The following is a 24,382-nucleotide window of genomic DNA, read 5'->3' on the forward strand; positions in this document are numbered from 1 at the left end:
TAGTGACCGGAGGGAGTACCTAACAATTATGAATACACCAACACTTGATAATAATGATTTGGTAAATGATTATACACTATTTTTAATCGATGTGAAATAATCAAATGAGATATTTATGAGACAAAAGAGATAATAAAATTTCATGTATGTAGATCTTCACAACTTGAACCTTGTCGTCATTAAAACTTTCTTTGAATAAAACTATGTTGTGTTGTGAGGATGAATTTCCAAACAGTTATTTTATTGATTCTTATTAGTAGTAGTTTCGAAAGCAACTAATTTTGTGAATTACACCCTCCGTCCCTTAATGTAACTTCCCTTTGCTTTTTTCACATTTCTTAAGAAAAGCTGTCAGTGTAATTATTATGTCTGTTGTGTGTGTTAATATTACCATATTGTCATTTGTTTGTATATGTATTAAATTTGACTTTTTAAATTTCAAGATAAGTTAGTAGTATTAATTAGGGGTATGTTTAGGAAAATAATAATAAATGCATCTAGTAATTTAAAGGAAAATGTTAACTTGTGCCCTCAAGGCACAAGTTAAGAAATCAAAGATAGAAACTTTTTGTTGGAAATTGTGTATTTAATGTTCTAGAAATTTAAAATCTCCTCTTTTCAAGACATTATTTATTATTTAATTCCCTTTTTAGAATCTTAACTTGTGCCCTAAGGGCACAAGTTAACACTACCCTAATTTAAAAAGGGGTTTAGATTTAGAGACAAAAATAAAGTCAAATGGGTGGTTAGATATAGGGACGGAAGGAGTAAATAAACTGATAGTGATATTTGACCAATTATTGGTCCAACTAAGCCCGACAGTTGCTAAATGAAATTTTGTTGGGAACCAATCATACCCTTTTTATTTGTTTATTTTGATATAAACTTAAAGATCTTGTACACCAGTGCTCTAAGTGCACTCTTTAAAGACTCTTAATCAAGAAAATATTTATTGAAAAAGTTAAATAGTGCAATTTTCAATGCATTGAATTCATCAATTTATATAAAAACTTGTTATTTAAGGTTGTCAAAGAGTGCTCTAAGGGCACTCGTTGGCATTTTTCAAACTTAAGTAAATTAATTACAAGTTTCAAACTTTGGTAATAAAAATCTACTGGCTGGTGAACACAGCAAACAGAATTCAATCAACTCATTTTCTTATTAGCCAAGCCTCTGCACAATGCCAGCCTTAATTTTATATGTGCAATTTACCAAAGAGATTATACTACATACATGCAGTAGTTGTTTCAAGAATTGCTACTATTTCATAATATACTAATATACTCGACCATGAAGATTAAAAATTTCTCAAGTGGTCGCTGTGCACAAAAAAGAACAGAAATATCTGACATCATTTTAACCTAGGAGCACGGATTCCACCCGGCCCTTTTTTTTTTCTGGGAAAGAAAACTTTGACCCACCCCACAAACCTCTTGTATAATTAACTTGAAGGGCTCCTTTGATTGCAGCCAGCACTCCCCAAAAGAATGTACAATCACCAAAAATCAGGCAATGACTTGTTTAGAGGCACAGGCCACAACTATTCTACTCTATTTGCACATGTCATAATAATTGATTTCATCATTTCTTTATCCAAAGACGTTTGAACCATCACCTGCTCAAGATGATTACTGATTAGGATTAAATTATACTATGCATGAATATGAAAATAGGTGATTTCCATCAATAGCCAACCAGCATTTAGAAGAGCAAGGATAAGAGAAGAAAACAGAAAGAAAAAGTCAAACCGCCAAAAAGCATATACAAATAAGTGAACCTTTCTTTGGCAAAACCTTAGTTGAGCTGTGTTTGAACATATTTGAGAAAACCAAGGTCGGATTGTGCTTGAAACATGATTTTGGTTCTAAACTAAAACCTTGGAGTGTGGAAATGAGGAAAAAAAGTTTTTCTGTTGACTCGGGCCATGGTTTGAAAACAACAATCCACAAATGCATTGTTTTGATTGAACGTACGCAACAATAATATGCAACAAGTGCATTCTTTAACACCCATTTATTGAAGAAATTCATCTACATTCCAACTAAATCAAGGGAAACCCACGTCATCTTCATCCAATAAAAAGATTGTGTTGCTAGTATTTCTAACATGAAAAATCATTTAAAAAAGCAATATCATTAAGTATATATAACTCAAAATTCGTCATTAATATAAAGAGAAAAAGGAATACAAATGAGAGGGGAGACAATCTTGAATGATACAGCAAAATATGTTTAACAAGAAGCTAAAACAGACTAAGACCAACATTACCTCTTGTATTTTGTTTTCTGATCGGGCAAGCAACTTGTACTGATTCTCAAATATGGATGCCATATAAACCTGGAACAAAATTTGGTTTGCATGCACATAAATCAAGAACTTGAGTTTGCTAACAAATATTAAACTGTTTCAAGAACCAAACATTAAATAGCTTCCCATACGTTATTTATGAACATGGAAGGTTTCAGAAAAACTAAAAAGAGTTAGTCTACGCATTAGCCAAGTTTTTTTTAGAATTACAATAATTTATACGTGTTTTTCAATAGTCTGGTAGTGACAGCTCAAAACAAGAACAATTAATTAAATCTTCAAAGGGAAAATGGAAAAAGAATAATTTGACAGAAATGGTTTTCTAGTTGAATAGTAAAGTTTATAAGACAACCATATTATATCTGACAGTTGATTAATTTTAACATTTCATAAACCATACGGGGAATCCATGATTCATAATGCCAGCTCAATCAACAAAATAAAAAATGAACTAATATTCTTTCAAGTAAATAATAAAATGCAAATCCAAATATGATTCATTATATTATGCAGAGGTTTGAATGTGTCCATACCTGAAATGTGGGAGCTAAACCAGGGCTCCTGAAAAAACGGCCTTTTGAAACTGACTGGATGCCCTCAATTTTTTGCAATTCTTTTATAAGAGATTCGACTTCAGACCACTGTCCAAAAACGAGCATAACATGATTAATCATTCGAAGCCACAAATCAACGAGACAGTAAAATAAATGTAGCATACTTATCTTTGATTCATTGTAGGGCAAGAATAATTATTTATCTACTACATCACAAACTGCGTCTGAACGAAATGATTGATTGAAATGAAAATACTATGCACAGAATGCAGGCATAACCAAAGGGCCAAAAGTCAGAACTTGAATATCTTGTTAAAAAAAAACAAAAAAACTTGAATAGCGGAACCAAAATGCGGAAAACATTCATTATTTCAAAATTATATTTTGATACTGTACTGCAAATTATGTACCTTCAGACACTGAACCGGTTTAAAAAATAAAAAAAAAACTTGATTTATCAAATGCTGGAAATTCCGCATTTATTGCGGTCCGCCCCTAGTCGCCTAAATTGCGGCCTTAGGTTTGCCTTCATTGCAGCCTCCAACACCTTCATTTGAGGGGGGTGGACTTAGTCCCACATCAGATAGATGAGACTCTTGAGAAGAGTTTATAAAGAGGAGGCACTCCACAACTTACAAGCCAGTTTTGTAAGGATGAGTTAAGCCCCAAATTTCAACATGGTATCAGAGCCTATCCTAGATCTATCGTTGGGCTTCCCGCATTGTCCACGCTTCAGACCCATTGGGCCGGGCTGAAGCGTGAGGGTGTGTTGGAAATTCCGCTTTTATTGCGGTCCACTCCTCGTCGCCTAAATTGCGGCCTTTGGTTTGCCTTCATTGCAGCCTCCGACACCTTCGTTGTGTTGGCTTTGAGGGGTGGATTTAGTCCCACATTGGATAGATAGGACTCTTGAGAAGAGTTATAAAGAGGAGACACTCCTCATCTTACAAGCCGGTTTTGTAAGGATAAGTTAGACCCCAAATTTCAACATCCAACAACACATCGGAACCACTACTTTACTTACTTTTACCCTCAGTTTTTTACAAAATGTGGTCACAAACTACAAAATTCAGAAAAACTTGTACACTTAGGTATCCCTGTCCCCAAACCCAATGGAGTTCTGGTATCCCTGTACCAATACCAATTCCCAACAGGGGTGAAAATAGAACCCCAGCCCCATACCCGACAGGTTCGGGTATCCCCACCCCACCCCCACATGAATTTTGACCGCATTTTGTAAAAGAATTCCGAAAGTGCAAACTTACGCCGTTCCAACAATCTGATTTTTGTAAACCAAAAAAAAAAAAAAAGAGAGAGAAAACGACTTAGTTAAGACACATCTTTAAAATAAAAATAAATATATGAATGTAATTTAAGGGTTTGTTTCAAGGTTACTAATTTAATAGAGGTAAAAATGTAATTTTGATACAAGCGGGGCGGGTTTGGGGTGAGCATTAGTGTCCACATTACCCGCCCCCGTCTTTTTAAATCGGGGAAAACTTAAACCCAGTCAATTCAAGTTTTCCTGTCAAAGTTGGGGTGGATACCCATGGGTACGGGTTCTGTTGCCATGCCTACCACCAAGGTGGGTCTTACCATAATCCAAACTCACTTAACCAAAGGCAATGGAGTATAAGTTGCCTTGCCCCATTTTCACACTTCACATAATCAAACCCAATTTATTATCACCAAACTTCATGGGAGTGAACTTTACCATTTAAGCCACCACCTATTAGTTGTATTTTGAACTTTATTCAATTCTTATAGTTATTCCCACACAAAGACCCGTAGATTTATCACTACCATCAGCAGAAATGACCAAATTCACTCTAGCAGCTTGTTATTGACTGATAGGCCCATTATTATTAATAATAGATCTATTATTAATTCGACGAGCAAACATACACGTGGGGTAGAAAAGGGAATAATAGAATGGACACTAGATAGAGAGGAGGGTAACCATAAACGGTATCTGTGAATTAGCAATGTGTATTGACGAATTGGCTGTAAGGCTGTTTTCCTTTTAACTCAATAATACATATTTCTCTATCTATCTTGGGTATCATTCAATAATTTTTTTTATTTTGCAGGGGTCAGCTCCATCCTTCCAAATAAAACACGTGTGTGTATATATATATATATATAGGGGGGGCTGCTAACTTACACCCACCTAAAAACACTAAGGTGCAAGTTAGCAAACTGCACCCACTTATAATTTACTAAAACACCCTTTTGTTTATATTCTAATTAATTTTAAATAGAAGGGCAATTTTGTAACTAGCTTAAAAAAGATCCTTAAAAAAAGAAACAAAAAAGACAATGACATGCTTAAGGTACAAAACATGTAATAAAGACAAACTTTTAAGGAAACAATATTTGGAATGATGAAAGTGGGTGTAAATTAGTGAAGGTTGCTAACTTGCACCTTAATAATACTTATAAAAATGAGTGTAAATAATCAAGTGGGTGTAGGTTGCTAACTTGCACCTTAATAATTTTAGGTGGGTGTAGCTTGCTAACTTACACCTTAGTGTTTTTAGGTGGGTGTAAGTTAGCAGCCTCTATATATATATATATTTTGTAATATAGACAACACAGTTATTTAATCAATTCAATAGGTCTACGTCGATTTTTCTTTTTTTGAATTTAAAGTTACTTCTATTTTCATGTAAAGATTACCTCTACATCTGTTTGAGCTGCTTCCAATCTCCCATCAAAGGGTTCATGGTCTCCAACTACAGACTCTAAGGAGTTCATCAATGGATCACACTGCAATAGGAAGGCAATGATTCATTGAATCAAGAGTCAAATACTGCATAGTTTACATAGATTCTGCCAAAATAACTATATAGATAACTACCGTGACCTCCTTTAATGATAAAAATATGCGCCCAAGAGCAGAGTTTATCTGGTGAACTTTTGCCTCTACAACCTGTACCAAACAGTAGAAAGATAAACACAAAAGAAGTAATATATAAAAACATCAGATTCCATGGGTACTCAATTGATTCCATCCATATTGAAAGCGCCAAGCCAGTAATAGATTGCAAAATAATGGAAGCAAACCAAATATATTTTTTTGCACTTCATTAAAGTCAAATTTGTTTGTCCTCGTGAGCTTAGCTCAGTTGGTAGGGACAATGCATAATATATGGAAAGGTCGTGGGTTCAAACCCCGGACACCGGCAAAAAAAAAAGTCCAATTTGTTTGTTCTTTTTTTTAAGCAAAAATATTTTTAAAATGTGTTCAAGAGAATTATAACTGGGTAAATTGCTAGAACTAGAAGATATGAAAATGTCTTATAATATCTCAGTATTATTTTAAAGTATCTTAAAGTGTATCGTATCTCAGTCCAATCGATACAAATTTCTAGTGTGTATCTATTTTGGACATGAACCTCATATTAAATCCCGGTTCACAATAAAGAATCTTGATTCATTCTATTGAGTTGCTACTTAAACTTAGTGTAGTCAGCCACTTCTTTTTGTCAACTTTGTATAATCATCCACTTTTCTTTTGTCATTTGATTTATGACTTGAATCTTAAATTATGATGAGGTTTGAATATGATATGCTCCCTCTTGTCCAAAATAAAAGCAAAAACGTACATGTATTTGATCTAAATTGGACCAAATACATGTAGCTTTATACTTATATTTACGACCAAACGGAGTATCAGCTTACAGTTAAGCTATGTCACTTGTTTTCTCTTAACAATATCAAATTTTTATTAGTAATGTATCTTGCAAATCATAATAAGACTGGATTCACGATTCGGAAAACAATTCTTATGTTTCATGATTCAGAAAACAGTTCTTATGATTCACGATATGAATCTCAATTTGATAACCATTATCTTATGTGTTTTTTAAAAAGACGTGTTTACGAAAAAACTATGTAAGTTCTTTAAAAGCAAAAATGTGTAAAGAAAAAACAGTTTCAATTCTTTTCTCATTAGCAAAAAAGTAAACATATTAACTTCTCCAAAATAAATATAAAATATCTTAAAATAATTGTATTGTAGAATAACATTTTTTGAAGTTTAAACAAGCAAACTTTAATTTGTCACCCCGTCAAGAAGTAAAATACCTGATCAATCTTAAAATAATTAGATGGGTCCAACGTGGAATCCCACGATATTTCTGATTGATGAATTAGTGCAGAAACTCCTTCAACCTGCATTAACAACAGGTCAATATTTAGAATTTTCTGCCACCTCTCCGAACTTGATTCCATGAACGAATATCCAGGCACTAGCTAAATACAGAGACTGTGGAACAAAAATAGGCTAACCAAGGAACTTCTGCTGGCTTAATGATGCAAAGCTAAACATGTTTGTAAAAGTGAACTGCACAATACTGAAATCAAATGTTTTATATACCTCAACAAAAATTCCAAAGTAAGTTATCTTTTGGATGCGGCATTTCACAATATCACCAACTTGAAGTCTAGCCTGCCATAAGAAACACAACGAATCTGAATACCACTTTGTTGCATTCAATCTAAAACACCTGCCCCGGGCTAATTCAAGAATAGTTATGTCACTAAAGCATTTACCATGAGATTTCTCTTCTTTTCAGTTAGTTCTTCCTTCTCTTTTGGTCTTAGTGAAAATATGAGCTTTTTCAATTTCCTGTCTGATAGTAACACGTATGCTTTGATTTGCTGCAAAACAAAGTATTGGCATCTCAATATTAAGAATGATAATATTAAAATTTCACCTTTTGCAGCAAAAATAGATAAATTTATTTGGGTTGTGTACTTGTGTTCTGAATACCAAACCTGTCCAATAAATGATGATAAGAACTTGATTTTCTCTTGGTCATAAATCTTTAACAGATCTTCCAATTTCATATCTGGTGAAATTTTATCTTCAAGTTTACCATCATTCTCCATATGTGAAGGTGAATCAGCAGAAAAATTACTATTTTCAGCATCATAATTTGTCACAGTGACCAAGTTTTGCTTGTACATTGATGGATCCAAGCCCTTCTGTCTTAACCATGACTCAAAAGCTAAAAATTTCCACTTTGACAGAAGATTTCGGTATGGCAGAAATCCTACCAAGGTACCAAAAGAAACCTGTAAATGGTCAGAAGATAAATGAGACAGACTAATTTTTATCTATATATGAAAGTCCCTTTTACTGTTTTTTAAGTACTTACAACAAAACCCTTGGCATTGCAGCTTACTACGTCCACATCAACTCTATCTCCAGTCTTAATCAAATCTTCTGCCTTGGTCCAATCAGCATCTTCGCCTTCCTACAATATCAAAAAACAAAAAGGTAAATAAACATGGAATTTAGGAAAATAGATGCATTGCTAATGTCTCATATAGATAAGTAAGTAACTAGGGTAATCCACAAAATCTGACCTGAATATCTAACACATCAACAAGATTTCCTGATTCATCACTGTTTCGACGACTTCCAGGATCAAGGGAAGCGGTCTCTTCTCCAACTGCTTTTGAGGTTTGTTTCTCATATGGATCTAATCTATAACAAAATTACATTTAGGTAATGAAACATATTTGCAACCATAATCTGAAATATACAACTGTGAAATTATTATCATATACCTTTTTGGCTTTCCTTGTATTGCAGCTTCTACGGACAACTCAGTCTTAGAACCAACTGAATTTAAATCAGACGGTTGATTTAAATCAAATAGTTCCTGATGGACCTCTGATTGTTTCTGCTTCTGTTGCTCTGATCCCTAATTAATCAAGCATGAAATAATTTTAAAACTATGTTTCCGTTATCAAATTCCATAATTGCAACAAAGATTAGCACCTACATCAATTGGGACCACGACTCTCACATCTCCAAACTTCTCTTCTTCTACTTTGTCGCCTGCTCTTTGTGGCTGTTGCAACAATGTCAAGTTTGCGACTTCATCACTTGGCTCTTCAAACTGCTCTTCTTCTTCTTTGTCACTTGCACTTTGTGGCTTTTCCAACAAGGTCAAATTTGAGACTTCATCACTTGGCTCTCCAAACTGCTCTTCTTCTTTGCTACTTGCTCTTTGTGGCTGTTCCAACAAGGTTAATTTTGCGACTTCATCACTTGGCTCAGCAAACTTTTCTAGTTCTTTATTAGAACTTGGTCTGTGTGGCTGTTCCAACAAGGTCAACTTCTCGACTTCATCACTCGGCTCTGCAAACTTCTCAAGTTCTTTATTGCAACTTGGCCGGTGTGGCTGTTCTAACAAGGTCAATTTACTAACTTCATCACTTGGTTTTGCAGACTTCTCTACTTCTTTATTGCAACCTGGTCTGTGTGGTTGTTCCAACAAGGTCAAGTTACTAACTTCATAACTCGGCTCTTCTTTCCGCGTCTTCAATTCACTTTCAACATTCTTACCAATTACCGATCCAGGCTTCCTCAACAATGTCATGTCACTAAACTTCTCCTTCACTTGTCCACTCTGCATTTTAAGAGACAAATTTGGTTTCATTCTCAACCTCGAAGACATGTCCACGTCCTCATCCTCGTCTTTGTCCTCATTATACAAAGACGGCTTTCTCAAAATAACATTAGGAACATTACTTTTTCTAACATTCCCGGGTTTCCGCAGGGCTTCATTAGGTTTCTTAATCTCCATTTCAACATTGTTATCACTATCATCAGATTTGGATTTCAATCCTTGGGGTTTGGGAGGTAATTTTTTTGCCCAAGGTCTTTCAACTTCAAATGGAAGTTCCTCAATTTCCACAACTTTTCCCTTTTTTCTTTTATAAAATGATTTCTCAATATCAAGATAAGATGCATCAGGGTTGGCCTTTCTTCCCAATACCTAAAACAACAATTATATTGAAACATAATCATTCCAGTAAATAAATAAATGAAACTTGCAAATTTGGTCTATAAGGCCTAGCTCAACTGGCAATGATGATTTGTCGATATTGCTAAACCCGGTCGGGTTTAAACGGGGACAACACAATTTTCAGGTGGTGTTTGTCAGACAAAAAAAAAAAAAAAACAGAACAAAATTGAAAAATACAATAATATGTTTATTATCACCTTGGCAAGGGTGAGCTTAGGGTCTTCACCAAGTAAACAACCGAATTTGAGTTCCATGAGGTCGTAATTATCAAGTTGAGGGGTATTTTTGTCTTCATCGCGTGAAGATGAGGCAAAAACCTTGTAGTTTTTTCTCTGGTTCAGAAAAACAGTTCTTGTTGTTTTTCTTCTTCTTCTATTATTTGATGATGAAAAGAAAGGAAATTGAGCTGTGGTAGTGAGGAATGAGGTTTTACTAGTGAGAGGAAGAGACCCCATTTCGGTATATTATTATAACAACCACAATTGCTATCATCAATCAAACTCAAACCAACTTCACTTTTCTAGTCGTCTTATTTCTCTACTTTCACAACACAACGCAGGGTTATCTCAGCAGCACGAAGTGACCTGGTTTCTTGGCCTTTTATTTTATTTTATTTAAAAAATATCTTCTTTTTTTTTTAGAAATAAAATAAGTTAGAGTTTCCCACAAAAAATAAAAAGTTGTGTTTTTTTTTTTTTTTAAGAAGTTAAATTAGACCACCCAACTTGACACTTGAGAGAATCAAACCTGAGACTTCGAGGAGGAGCAGACTCCCAGGTCTCAAGTCAATATCACCAGACCAACCCAAGTGGGTTATAAAAAGTTGTGGTTAATCAACTTGTCATCCAAACAAAGACACAAGCTGAAAACTTTATCCGACGCTAGTTTTTTAACGGGAGAAATTTCACATTCTCTCTAAGTTGAGTTGTTTTTCTCTTTCATGTATTGAGCAGAGTTTCACTAGAGGTGGTTTAGGTCATTTCTTTTACCTAAAATCACTCTGCATATTTTTCTCTTTTTTTCCATTTAAATAAGTGATTTCCACGTATATCAAGTTTTTTGTTTTATGTTTTTTCGTGATTTCGTCGTCTGAGTGTGGTGTCGTCTTGTGCGGTGTTGTTTGATTCCATGTCTTGATGCGGTTTTCGTTTGTTTTATATTGAAAGATCAACTTCTGTAAATCTCATATTCAATCAATGATTTTGGCATCAATGTTGCAGATTTAAAAAAAAAAACATGGGTATTTGGTGATTTAGGTTTTATTGTATTATTTGTAGGCAGTTTGCTATTGTATGCTATTAACTTAGATGTTGTGAGTTTGTTCGCATATTCACCATTTACGTTTTTAGCGATGTTGATCATGTTATTATATCTAATGTATATTATCAATTTGAATGAATGAATATTATTTTGCTTTTATAAAAAAAAAAAAAAAATAGTCATCCAAACATGGTTTAATAACTATTTGGACACACTTTCGTCTAACATATTTGAAGAAAAAATAAGAATTAAATAATGTAAATTTTTAAAATGATTAAATGATATATATTTTGATGTGTGGGTCTAAATATTGTGTCTAAATTATTGTGATCCCGTAAGTATTATTCGATTAGAGTCATCGATAAAATACATCTTCATCCAAAGTCAGTGATAGAAACATTCTCATCCTAACACTCTAATACTTATTTTTTTATTTAGGTAAATCAAAGTGTGTTTATAACTAGGAACAGAGAGTATAATGTAAATGACAGCAAATTATGATTACAATGTATACTTAATTTGAAGCAAATAAGAAATTGGATCATATAAAGAATAAAGAATGAAGTACATATGAAAATGAGTGGGGCATAGGCATACATCACAGACTTTGGCTTCTAAAACACATCTACTACATAACATGCCCCCAAAGAACATAACTTATTTATCATCATCTAATGTTTGTTCATTAACAAATTAATGAATGAAATATGTGATAGCATAATTGCAGGATAACCCTCCCAAATGACATAATTCCACCAGAACCACCCAATCAAAATGTTGGGTATGTTTAAGGCCAACCAACCATATATACCGAAAGAAATCATACAAAGATGCAACCTTGTTGAGTTACTACTCCTTCAACTACTACACCTCTTGTGTAACAGCAGGATCATGTTCTTCCTTTGTCTCTGTCTCTGTGTCTGATGCTGGTGCTGATTCATTTTTCTCTGCTGCAGCTTGTTGCATTTCTTCATTTTTCTTTATTGAAGCTTGTTTAGAGAGATAACTATAGCTACCTTTTGCCTTAAACAACTGAGAAAAGTGGGGTTTGCAGTAGATGAATCCATCAAGAGCAGCATAGGATGAAGGGCTGAGAAAACATCCGCCATGTGTGCACCTAAAGCATGACTTGTGGTAAAACTCACCTTCCACTGTCAACTGTCATAAACAGAATTTCACAATTAAAGTACAGAAATGTTTTTTAGACATCAGAATTTGACTCCAGACATTGTGACATTTTATACGCTTTTCGATTTTATATAAAAAAAAAAAATCCTCATAATCTAAACACACCGGAAACGGGTGTATTATATACGGTATCAGTATAATGTATCGAATTTTTGTGTCCAAATCCAGCATTGTTGGAGTATATATATGATCAGAAAAAAGGGCCCACTGAAATCATGGTCCAGCATTGTTTGATTATATAGTTCTATTGTTTTAGTGGTACAATAATATCTGAAATTAACCCAAATATATACCTTTTCCAATGGATATACAGTTTTCTTGCATGATGAACATTTGTCTTGAGTCCCTGAGAAGAAAGCAGAAAGTTTGCTTGGGGCCCTAGGCTGTAAACATATGAAAGAAATTTTATTATATTGTAAATTGAAGTTATACTAGAAGAACAATATTAGAAAAAAGTAAATGAGTGTTGTATCAATAGTGAATAGAATACACACCAGTTCACTAGGCTTTCCAGCTGTTTGAAAATCATGAAACAAATTAAGATTAAGTGATTATTTAGCCCCAAAAACAGCACATAAATTCCTATTATTATAATTTGGTATAGACAAGTATATAAAAAAAAAAAAAAAAAGGATCTTATTACCCGTCTGGGGTTTCTTGGAGGCGAAGGAATCCTTGAAAAGCTGCTCAGCGTGAGTCTTGCAGTATAAAACTCCTTCGATTGATTGATAGTTACTCATCTGCAATGAAAATTAAACCATTTATGTTATTATTAGTGATTATTTGTATTTCGATTTATTTATTTTTACAAGTAAAAGTTTAGGTGAGTCGAATATGTTGGCCTAGAAAAGTACTTATACTGTCACAATCCCATGTCGTTTATGATTATGCAAGCTCCTTCTTAAGAAGATCATCGAGAGTATAAATTTATATACCAAAAAAATTGAACATAGATAACTATTTTTTATCGACATGCAATTGATTATTTTTTGCTTATATTTGTGTTTACATAGTGTAGTCCCTATCATTTTGTGTTTCATAAAAAAAAAACTGCCTTTAGATGCAATTTGACCCATCTTTGATATATATATATATATATATATATATATATATATATATATATATATATATATATATATATATATATATATATATATATATATATATATATATATATAGAACATAAACGAGGGACCATATAGCAAAAACAAATTGGTAAAACCAGAAAACAAATTAAGATACGTATGTATATACCGCGAGAAGGCCATTGCATTGATTACATCTGAAGCAGTTCTTGTGAAAAACATTACCATCAGCAGATAATGTATCAACCAAGTGAACAGTTTTATCACAAGCCTTGCATTTCTGTTGGGTTCCAGTGAAAGACATGGTTATTGATTTGTTTAATAAACTTCCCCTCTATCTCGTACTAGCTAATTATTGTTTCTGTTGGAATTATTGAAAGCTAGCACAGAAAATGGTGAGGGTTCAGCAGAAACACCAAAGATATTGAGCTATATATGGTTCAAATAACATAACTATAATATTGTGACCCTTTGAAGTTGTTGTGGTGTGCGAAATTATAGGTCTAGAAAATGAAAAAAGGATGTGAAATGGGTGGAGAAGGTGCACACACCTTTAATTTTGCAAGCTTCACTGCCTTTAGATTTTGCATGGACACAAATATATCATTGTCTAATTGTAGTTCTCCGAGTATAAAGGACACATGAGACACAAAGTTAACTCTTTGACCAGGTCATTTTCCACAATGACATGCATGATGCATGAGCTTATTTAGTTTGCTTAATTGGATGGTTTGTGAATATGCTTGTATATCTATGTTTGGCAAATTAGTAGAGAAAAATAGTCCCTAAACTTGCTTTCATTAATTCCTAACACAAATTAGCAAAATATGTTTCAACATTTTTCGATACCACAACAATACCTCGAAGAAGTCCCCGTGAGAACAATGTGTAATATATGCAAGGTTCGGGATTCGAACCCCAAACACCAAAAAAAAAAAAAAACAATACTCAAAGAAACATCTAAGATTACCACAATCACGTGTTTTCCTCCACATAAATTGATTTCTCCACATTTGCGAAATTCAAACACTATTATAACATTATATTTCGCTAAATACAAGGCCAAACCAACCATGAGCCGTCAAATCTTAAATGTTAGAAGAATATTGTTTATTTTTGTTTCAAGCATCAAATTATAAACCACACTCACGTCCCCGACAAATAAAACAAAATTAGTATCAATCAAAAGTAATAAGGCTTTGGATAAACCACCACTGTAGTCTAGCACAAGTTGTCAAGTAAGAACACTAACTCCAAGTTGCAATGTGTGAATGTTATGAATTCCAAAGTTCCTAGTTTGATTTCTAATGATAAAAAAAATATGTTGGATAAAACAAAATAGTTCCACGTGTATTGCAAAAGGTCAACAAAGCAGGATGTGATACAAAACATCATGATATAATGCCATATGAAAATAAGGAGGTATAATTCACAAAATAACAAAATCCAAAATAATTCTAAACTTTATTACAAGACAAGACCAGATGAGTAGTAGATTTAATCTCGAGTATATGAACTTCATTAAGTACTTTATTTCAATTAATTCAAGCTATCATAGTATTTGTAACCCACTTGAGCTTTTAAAAGAAGGGAGATCTATGAGGTATTCCCTTTCTTTTCCTTTTTCCCAAAGAAGGTCCAGAAGTTCCCTCCTGTGTTTCCTGATGCTGAGGAGGACCCTGGATGGAAGGTCCCGAGGAGGACTCAAGTGGTGTTGTGCTAACTGGATCCTCAGACTCGGACTTTTTTGAAACTGCTTCAACCTGATGAAAATTCAGATAAAAAAGATCAAACAATACTACTCATATATCGAATGTGCGATCAAAGAGGACAATAAGTGGTTGTGATTTTCAAATTATAGTCATCACCTTGCAAGAAAGGGCACAGTAGCGATATAAATCAGGTTCATTCAACTTTTTGTTGCAAACTTCACAGGAGTCTTCAGCATTTGATGCTATCTCACTGAATTGGCGAGGTTTCAGAGAAATAACCACTTTCCTGTTGCTTTTGTAAGTCTACGTCCAAAGAAGAATCAAAACCAAACACATAGTAAAAAAATTGGTTCGGTTGAATTATCACGAGTCTATATCTAACTGTGTCATAAATTTTGATGAACAAATTTATTGAATCAGAGTTATTTGTAATTAAGTAGGGTGTGTTTGATTTGCTAGAGAACAGGGGACTGAATTTGACAACATTTTTTGTGTCATTTTGATTTAGAAACTGATCATAGGACTCCTAGACAAAAACATGAATTTTTGTCCTTCACTAACCATGGGACAACTTGTCCAGGGGTACTGACTATCCAAAATACCCTTTTCATTTTTCAACATACAAAATGTTATTTCTCTCTCTCTCTCTCTCCAGTACTGCTCTGTCTTCTTCTGTACTGTCATGTACTGTTCTGTCAGTAATTGTTGTTTTGCGAATCAAACACACCCTTAAGCTAGTAAAGTCGTTTTATGAAAGAGAATCTCCAACAATATGAAGGAAAAGTAGTGCATTTAAATCAATTTGATGCATTTCACAAGTTGCGCACTCAAGAGTTACACAATGATCTTACAACTTGCTACGTGAATTTAAGCGCAACTATGATTAGCAAAAGAAATTCATCAAAAGTGCATAAACTTGTTGTGATTCACATAGTAAAATTTAAAGTTAAGCTATTAATCATACCTGAATCTCTGAGCAATCAAAATATTTTTCCATAGCACTCAGAGCAACAACATCCTTGTAAATATGTCTATATATTTTCAGTATTTTGTGGTGGCGATGAACACCAGATGATATACAATATTGGCAACATACCATATTGCAATCTGTACAGTACTTTTTCAGCTCATTCCTACGAATTTGATGAGTAGAACATGAGCCAAAATAATTTTCTCTCAAAAGAGCCTCAAGCCAAATTGGTTTTTCAACATTACTTTGGGTTGCCTCCTGCAAATTAAACCATGTCAGTCAAGTTTATATTGAAAGTTACAGAAAATGAAAATAAATGTTCATCTTGTTCTCTCTTAGTTAATTACTTTTAAAAGATTTAATTTTTTATTTTCATTTTCTCAAGTCTTCATGCATATATGTTAATTAGCATACATTGGAAAAGAATGTCATACATTTTGATACATCATTGTGTTCAAAATATATTGTATGTTTAATATGGGTGCCGCCTTAACTCATGTCACCATTAACACAACAAAAAAACCAGTATTTAATTGTGAGCCAAACACAAATAAATATAATTTATACACAAACCAAAATTGATACTTCCATATTGCTACATGTTTCTTCAATTGATATAAACTCGTGAGATCTTGAATTATATTAATATGCCGAAATTCCAAGTGATTTCCTGTTGAACTTGAGAATAACTACAACAAGAGGATTAACTACGCTAAAAGGGCTATTTCGAAAATAAATTATGCCAGCTTATTTCAATCATGCTTTAAAATGAATTGGTTGGAATGAGATATTATTCAATCAGAACTAGCGTGATAACAAGCTCTAAGATTTTCAAAGATAAACATGGTAGAAACATCTTATTAATGGAGCAGATATTCCATGTAAAAATATGTAAAGATAAGTGAGATCATCAACAATATTGCGAAGAAATCTGGAAGATAAAGATGCGTAATTGCAAAATCATTTCGATTTATGCCTAATAAAGTACTTCATATTCAAATGAAACAACACGCACGCGCACACACACACACATGTTGTAACCAAAATTTAAGAGCTTATCTATATCAAAAGAACAGCTTATCGCAAAAAATTACAATATTTTTTGAGAAAATGAAAAAAGAGTCACATAGAGACCAAGGAGTTTTAATTGAATATTGCACCATTTAACACAGAGGAAGTATACGAGCAAAAAATTATGACCACATACCATGTTCATTTTTGTAGAAGAAGCAGCACCCGTCGTTATCCTCTTATACAGATTAAAAATTAAAAATAGGTTTAATATTTGAGAATGAAAAGATGCTCGATGAAGAATTCAGATTTCAATCGCGATTGAATCTGACTAAACGGCCAAGCAGTAGAGGAAAAGGGGAGAAAGAATAACCCTAGGCGGCCATTTTGATACGAGGCTCGGTTTCTGGACAAGAATGAGTTCATATACTAAGTGCAAAAAAGGAAAACCAAATTTGGTAAAGTCTACGTTGCTAGTCTCAACATCAAAAAAACAAAATGTCATAAGCAGAGTTTTGATACCGGGCTCACTTTTTGATTATGAAAAAGTTCATATACTTGGTACACAATGGAAAAATAAATTTTGTAAAGACTAAATGGATGAAATTGATCAAGCTATTCTTCTTAACTTCTTTTTCATATTCACAAGTTTCTACTCTCAATTTCATAAAAACAAATGCCAATGGAAGAGTTATGTTTTATCATTAAGATCGTAGTTACTATCCTTCCATAGAATGATATATTATGAAATCTAGAAAGAACCATTGCAAATTTCTCAACAAATGGCCAACAGAAACAATCTTTATTTTTTTCAAAATATATAGGATCACAAGGCCGGCCCCGTGCAAGTGCAACAAGGCCCTTAGCACAGGGCCTCAAAATTAGGGGGTCTCAAATTTGGGTTAATATGTTACAGGCCCAATCCACACATCCACTCCCTCGCTTCTCACGCTAGGAAAATAGCAAGCAAAACGAAAAAAGTAGGACGACTCTTTTTAAGTAGCTAGAAGATTGATATTAACTTGAAGTTGTATTTTGATGACTTTATTTACAATTTAAATAGATAAATAAAATGGATCTTCTTGAGTTTTTGGCGTTTCTTTTTATTAGAGACCCAATTTTTAAGACTAGAACAGGGTCTCTAAATGGTTTGAGACTACCCTCAAGCACACACATTGAGCTTTAAATTTAGCATTAAAGGATGGAATAGGTTTTCTGTAAAACGCAAGACTTGGTATACAAATTTCCCATTTTTCGGAAGACCCTAATTTTCAATAAACCTCAAGCATATAACATTGAATTCTTCGTTAAACCTAGAAATAATATCCATGGAAATTTGCATCGATTATAGATTAATTCAAACAATAATATCAATGCACGTGTTTTAGTTATTGTTCTAAATCTAACTAACCAAATTGGATTCCGCTAAAATGAATTGAAGCAAATATACAAAGATTATGAGTGAAATTTTACCTTGGAATCACACATCCATGAGAAAAGAAGAGTGAGCTTTGTTGAGAAACGTCATTGTACTGAAGAAACGATGCGACTGTCTCATACATAGCAGGTGAAGTGCGAGTGGATTCGAAGATCGTAGTTGATTGTGTACTTTATTTCAGTGAAGACTGATTTTTATACTAGAGACAAAAAAGACATGAGACACACTTTTGGTTGCTTACAAGTTACAATCATTTATTTATTTATTTATTTTATATAAAAAGGAAAAACTAAGGCGTCGATATAGAAGAACTCTTAAATCTTAATATTAGACTATTAGAAGACCAGTTTTAGGTATGTTTTGACAAGTGTCAATTTTTTAAGTCATCCACCTATACATCACAAAAACTACAAGGTACACTCTTTTTTTCCAAATTTAGCTCTCATGGCTTAGGCGCCAAACTCATTCTTTTGAAATTCAAATCCCCACTAAAATACAAAGAAGATGCACTCAAATCCACAATTTTAGGAAAAATATCTATTCACTTCCTCAAAGACTCATACTGTCATACCTCATATACCCACTTTCTCACACTAACTGCAAATTTCTTTTTCTCTCTCATAATCTCAAACCCGCTTCTTCTCTCTTCGTTTTCTTTATTCTTCCCTTTCATTGTTTCTTCTTCTCCTTCTTTTTCAAACCCTTTTCCTCATCAACATAAACATAAACATGGAGTTCTTCTTTCACTATTGAGTTCTTCATTCTTTATTTTTCCTCAGATTTTTTGGTTCAACCATTGTACAACACGGATCTACAACACCAGATTTGATCTTTAAGGGTAAGTGACTCTCTCTCATTTTTTAATTTCGTTATTTTTTTATTGTTCAAATTATTGCTTGGGTTTTTCTCATTTTTCATATTTTGAATGTTTTTGACAGCAATGAACAATCAGTAGCTATGATAAGGTAAATTCGTTCATCTCCCTATAAGTTAAAAATGTGCTAAGAGTTTTCATCTTGCTTTCCATCTCTTATTTCATGAATTGATTCCATATTATTATTATTCTTTTGTTGAATGTTCAATTGTTTGTTCACATTCACGGTTGTTTTGATGCTTTTGCTGAAACCTCAATTTTTTCTTTTGATTTTGAACCAATACGAGAACTGAGTTGTTGTATTAGTTGGTGGTAGAATTTCCTCAAAAGAAACCCCAATTTCAGTTTCCATTAATTTGGATTATACTTTCAAGTAAAGTTCTTCATGTTATTTGGTTATCGAATTTTGGTAGTATTTATGCGATGAATCAAGATTTTAATTAGTTATTTCAATTTTTTAAATGCACTGCTGCTGATTTCTTCAACCCACAAGGTGTTTGTAAAAGTGTCTGAATGAAGGTTTCAAGATTATATGAGTGGGATGTGTTATGAGGGCTACTTACACATCCAGGTGAGCTTCTATTGTTTTTTGGTTTATTTTGTTGCATTTTGTTTCTTTGTAGATGATCTTAGGTGTGACTCTTTAATGATTTTAATGGTGTTTTTTACAATACTATATAACTTCATTTTACTAGCTCATTATGTATACAATATGCTGGTTCATTTATTTAGAGTCAAGCACAAGATTCATTTTTTTTTCCCTAAAAATAATCTTTTTTTTATTGTTGTGTGCAGAATCTCCATTGTATATTTTCACATTATGCACTGATCTCTCTATGCTCTTTGTGTTTCCACCATTTCCACCATCTCACCTTATTTTATTTTATTTTATTTTCAGCACATCATGGAAGAAGAAATAAGAGCACAGTAGTAAAAGAATTCTCTTGTGGCCGAAAATGGTATCTCGGCTGTCCTTTAGAATTTTGCCATTCATGGTGAGGCCCAGCGAAAATTGTACTTTGTTGTAGTTTTAAAGGCTTTCTTCTTATTGTTCTCATATATTTTTTACGGTGTTTCTTATTTTACAAGTAGGTGTTTCTTAAGATTCACTGTTTGTAAACTTCTTATTTTACAAGTAGATGAACTAAGATGATTATAGTGATGATTCAACTTTCTTGGTTCTTTATTTGTTTGATTTGCTTCTGCTACCAATAATGCTATGTTGCTTTGTACTTTTCAGGTAGTTGATACCAATCCAACCAAAGGTATTTTTCCTCTAATCAATAGTGATACTCCTATTTTATTTTTGGCTCTATTCTAACTTAATTTAGATTCTTTTTAAAAAATCATTTTGCTGTCACTTTTGCTTAAATATGATTTTATAGTTTTGTTTGGAACTTACATTTTAGTGTATCCAAATGTGAAGTTAAGACTAAAACTTAACATGATTGTTTTGTGTTGTTCTGCATCTACTGCATTAGTTGGGGTAGGAGCGTATGCATATTGGAAGGATTTTGTTATTTTCTTTCCATAATTTAGATGTCAGAAATAGACTTCCTGAAAGATTTTTTTTGATGCCATTTATAGGTTAACACTTTTTAAAAAGAACCCTCTTTCTACAAAAAAAAAAAGGGTTTTTAAACCCATCTGCAATATTCGGTTCTTATCTTCAAAGTCAAACCCAAGATGCTTTGTTGGTCCATGCGACATTAGTGTGAAATTTTTAACTTATTAGTGACTTTCTGTTGACATATTTTCTGTGTTAAAAAATTAATCACATATTTTAAACATATTTATGTCTTTTTAGTGTTGAATAATGTATGTGTTTCTAATTTGACATCGGAAGATTGTTTTTGTCGCATAATCATTTTGCTTGCTTGCTTGCTTGATAAGATTATAGTTTCTTCATTGTTGATATTTTTATTAGATTTTTATTAGCTATTATATTCTTCTACAAGTAATTTCATGAAAAGTCCATGTCTTTGTACTTATTGTTACCTGAAATATTTTGTACAGATTTACTCTTTGCCATTTTGAGTTAGTGGACCAGAAGAGTTATTTTTCTTCCAAGAGGTATATTTCTCATGAAAAGTCCCTCACTTAAGGTTTGTTTGATTCATTATCATTGTATGCTAGATGGTTTTATTAATTAATATATGAACAAGATGCAGTAAGGTTTGTATGAATTGCACATAAGTCATAAGATGTGCACTTTGCATGAGAAAACATCAGGTTAATCTAGAGGGTTCCACGGGGATATATGCTGGCCCTTTTTAAAAATTAAGTACTTTAAAGTTTAAGTATTGTTCATACTTTTAAATGTTGAGCCATTATATTATATTTCTTGGAGTAGAATAAACATGTAATTGTCATGTCAAAAGAAGTCAATTGTTTTAAACAAGAAAAACAAAAGAAGTCTGTTGTTCTTCAGTAGTTTAATAATACAATAATTCAACAAGTTATTCAGGTAGTAATGTTATGTCTGTTTTAATGGTGCTGCGTAAGTTTGAGTACACCTGTTCCACTCAGAGTTAATTAATATCAATGTTGTAATTTTATGTTCCGTATGTTTAGGGCCAATTGCAAGACAAAGTTGCTTCAGCTGCTCTATCCAATATACTTAAGAGATGATGATGCTATAATCCAATGGTTAGAGATGATGCTACTGAAGCTTTTGGTTCCATTGCAGGTATTGCATTTAAAACTTCATATTAGGGAATTATGTGACCTCTCTTGTGTAGTCAATAGTATATGCTATTAATTGTGCTTTGTGATGTCATCCATGTATAAAAAGAGAAACACAAGCAAATTGTGTATTGTATGGAATCCATTAATAGATAGTATAGTAGCAGACTAAGTAATGAGCAGTTCTTCTTGTGGTTTGTATTCATTTTTTGTTGATAATTTTAGGCCATGTTTACTATACCATTCTTGGCTTCATGAATTTTGACATTTTGTGATTGATCAGAATTAATCCTTTTTTGCAAGTTTGACCCCAATTTATTTGCTTACAACCCAAACTTTTTAACCCAATTTAGACACAAGTTGACTTAATCAGAAAGCATCTTCTCCATACATCCTATATTTGTGCTATTTTTTCAAGAATCTTATTCCACACTCCTTCAAAGCTTCTAATGTTACACAACTACAAAAGCAGGTTTTACTTTGCTGCAATTTATAGCCAAACTTAATTAAGTTCCCCACTCTGTCTACTTTTCAAAATTTGAATCTCTTAAGCCATATGTCTCTCCCATTTTGAATTTTTACCTTTTCAAACTTACTTAAGTTATTTGCTAATTGTTATATCATACTTTTTATGCAACATGTTTAAAATGTTTATTTAATCTAAACATGTGTCAGATTTTAAAGGCATCCACCTATTAACTCACAAAAATAATAAAGTAGACATTTTTAGCTACTGCTACTTTTATTCAGGAATCTTTCTCTATACACTCCTTCAGAGCTGTATGACAAAAACAGGTTGTATGGTTCCTGAACCTCATATACTTTTCCGTGAAAGATTCCTCACCCCCACAATTCAAATTCAAATCGGATCAAGTTCCCCCCTCTTTCTACTATTTTTTCTTGCCACACTCTTCTATTGACAGTTAACTACTCCTTTTATTCAATATTCACTATAATTGAAGTACATTTTGATCTATTGCCATATGTTGTTTTCTCCAATTTTATAAGGATTTTTTCCCCATGCAGTCTTCAACTATATGCATTTCAAATGAGCTTCCCATATATTCTAGCTTTCATATGAGCCAAACTAAATATAATTGAAACTATGAGCACTTCAAATCAGGCCCACAGACCTCTTAATGCATTGGAGGGCTAATCAAAATTCTTAAATAACTTTTACTTCTTTTGATGGCGATCAAGTTCTGAGTCACTATTTGGGCTTAAGGAAGAGTTATGTGCATCTCATAGATTATGTTAATTTTCAATTTTATGCATATGATAAACGTACAATAGCGTTATGATTTATTGATAACTTCCACAAGCAAGGTTCAAACTACAATGGTAAGAAGGTTTTAGTGAGCTTCATTAGTGTTGGGATGGGTGGATTGTCACCAATTGATGGATTTTTCAAGGCACTTCAAGGCTTAAGAGTTAGCAGCAACTTTATCGTATCTTTGTTTGGTCTGCTGATGATTCTATGCCAATGGTTTTCGCTTTCAGAAGCAATCACAAGCGTTTTTGAAGATACAATACTAGCTTAAATATGACATTTGAATGATTTTAACGTGTATTTAGTATTACTCATGATGAGACTGTAACATATTTGTGAATGTATACATGTTTATATCTTAATAACAGACTAATTTAGCTCATACTTTTAGTAACAAATGCATGAAACTTCCTCAAACTATCCACTTATTAATCATAAAATCGTTAAAGTACAATTGTAGTCAAATTTAACTTTCACAATCATACAACAAAACACAAACCATACACCAACCAGACCAAAATTATATTGTTTCTTCCTCCTAACACACAAGGCCATTTTGGCAAAAATGAAAGCAATTTTTTATAATTTGAATATGTGGTTGATCAGTTGGAATTATGCAAGATCTGGTGGTGGTTTTTTTAACTTTTTATACACAAGGAAAGCAATGTACCTGATTTTTTTTTCTTTTGTTATCTGGAGTTATGTTCTTATGTGGGCATGTATTGTACTTAAATCTACAAGTGCATCTCTAACTCTTGCCTTATGTTATTTGGTTATGTCGCATCATTCGATAACACTTTTGTTGCAATACTTGGTGTAAGCATGACGCTGATTCATTTTGCAATTGTTTTCAACTTCATTATTTCTTTATTATTTATATTGATGAATTTTAAATATTAAGCGTCTCATTTTTTAAACTTCAACCATTTGGTTGATTCACAACACTACATGATTTGACATGTAATCATATTCAACTTTTGAATTGCATTGGAGGTAGTTTAGCTACTTCAAGGGTAATGCTTTGATCGTAGAATTGGTAGTGTAGTATTTTTTTTTGGTTAGCGACTAGATAAGTAGATATAATACAAGTCAAATATTTACTAAATGAGCAGATATAATACATTATTTAAAAAAATAGATATAATACATATCAATCAAGTCAAATCTTTACACGTGGCTATTAAATTTATGGGGACTTTAT

General features: G+C 32.9%; 3 protein-coding genes and 1 long non-coding RNA gene across 9 annotated transcripts; 1 reads left to right on the forward strand and 3 right to left on the reverse strand.

The window, feature by feature from the left end:
* Positions 1–1,140: 1,140 nt before the first annotated feature.
* LOC146934125 (Nucleic acid-binding, OB-fold-like protein) lies at positions 1,141–10,262 on the reverse strand. Of its 2 annotated transcripts, none has more exons than XM_085705990.1 (14): positions 9,886–10,262; positions 8,660–9,658; positions 8,442–8,578; positions 8,238–8,358; positions 8,027–8,125; positions 7,644–7,943; positions 7,419–7,526; positions 7,243–7,314; positions 6,951–7,037; positions 5,728–5,793; positions 5,541–5,630; positions 2,841–2,948; positions 2,269–2,337; positions 1,141–1,615 (listed from the first exon to the last, which is right to left on the reverse strand). In XM_085705990.1, the coding sequence occupies exons 1-14, from the start codon at positions 10,141–10,143 to the stop codon at positions 1,541–1,543; spliced, it is 2,589 nt and encodes an 862-aa protein (XP_085562116.1). In that variant the 5' UTR covers positions 10,144–10,262; the 3' UTR covers positions 1,141–1,540. The 2 variants fall into 2 exon arrangements, with proteins under 2 accessions (XP_085562116.1, XP_085562115.1); XM_085705989.1 differs by having other exon boundaries at positions 5,722–5,793.
* A 1,204-nt stretch (positions 10,263–11,466) lies between these two features.
* Positions 11,467–13,656, reverse strand: LOC146934126 (LIM domain-containing protein WLIM2a-like). 2 transcript variants are annotated; one of them, XM_085705992.1, is made up of 5 exons: positions 13,391–13,656; positions 12,779–12,876; positions 12,631–12,646; positions 12,430–12,519; positions 11,467–12,106 (listed from the first exon to the last, which is right to left on the reverse strand). In XM_085705992.1, the coding sequence occupies exons 1-5, from the start codon at positions 13,523–13,525 to the stop codon at positions 11,813–11,815; spliced, it is 633 nt and encodes a 210-aa protein (XP_085562118.1). In that variant the 5' UTR covers positions 13,526–13,656; the 3' UTR covers positions 11,467–11,812. The 2 variants fall into 2 exon arrangements, with proteins under 2 accessions (XP_085562118.1, XP_085562117.1); XM_085705991.1 differs by having other exon boundaries at positions 12,631–12,650; positions 12,780–12,876; positions 13,391–13,653.
* A 944-nt stretch (positions 13,657–14,600) lies between these two features.
* Positions 14,601–18,560, reverse strand: LOC146934127 (protein RGF1 INDUCIBLE TRANSCRIPTION FACTOR 1-like). The gene is made up of 4 exons (XM_085705993.1): positions 18,388–18,560; positions 15,898–16,161; positions 15,090–15,236; positions 14,601–14,984 (listed from the first exon to the last, which is right to left on the reverse strand). Exons 1-4 carry the CDS (start codon positions 18,400–18,402, stop codon positions 14,802–14,804), a joined length of 609 nt encoding a protein of 202 aa, XP_085562119.1. The 5' UTR covers positions 18,403–18,560; the 3' UTR covers positions 14,601–14,801.
* Positions 18,561–18,714: 154 nt separating this feature from the next.
* On the forward strand, positions 18,715–23,565 carry LOC146934128 (uncharacterized). Of its 4 annotated transcripts, none has more exons than XR_015007665.1 (8): positions 18,715–19,190; positions 19,291–19,317; positions 19,720–19,797; positions 20,125–20,221; positions 20,467–20,491; positions 21,243–21,299; positions 21,801–21,915; positions 23,238–23,565. It is a non-coding gene; the product is annotated as an uncharacterized LOC146934128 (long non-coding RNA). The 4 variants fall into 4 exon arrangements; XR_015007664.1 differs by having other exon boundaries at positions 18,717–19,190; positions 22,938–23,565; XR_015007666.1 differs by having other exon boundaries at positions 18,723–19,190; positions 21,243–21,331; positions 21,801–23,565.
* The last annotated feature ends 817 nt before the right edge of the window (positions 23,566–24,382 follow it).

This window comes from Medicago sativa, chromosome 4, assembly GCF_051527215.1.
Source record: "Medicago sativa cultivar Bolivia chromosome 4, Bolivia_mono, whole genome shotgun sequence".
Lineage (NCBI taxonomy): Eukaryota > Viridiplantae > Streptophyta > Magnoliopsida > Fabales > Fabaceae > Medicago > Medicago sativa.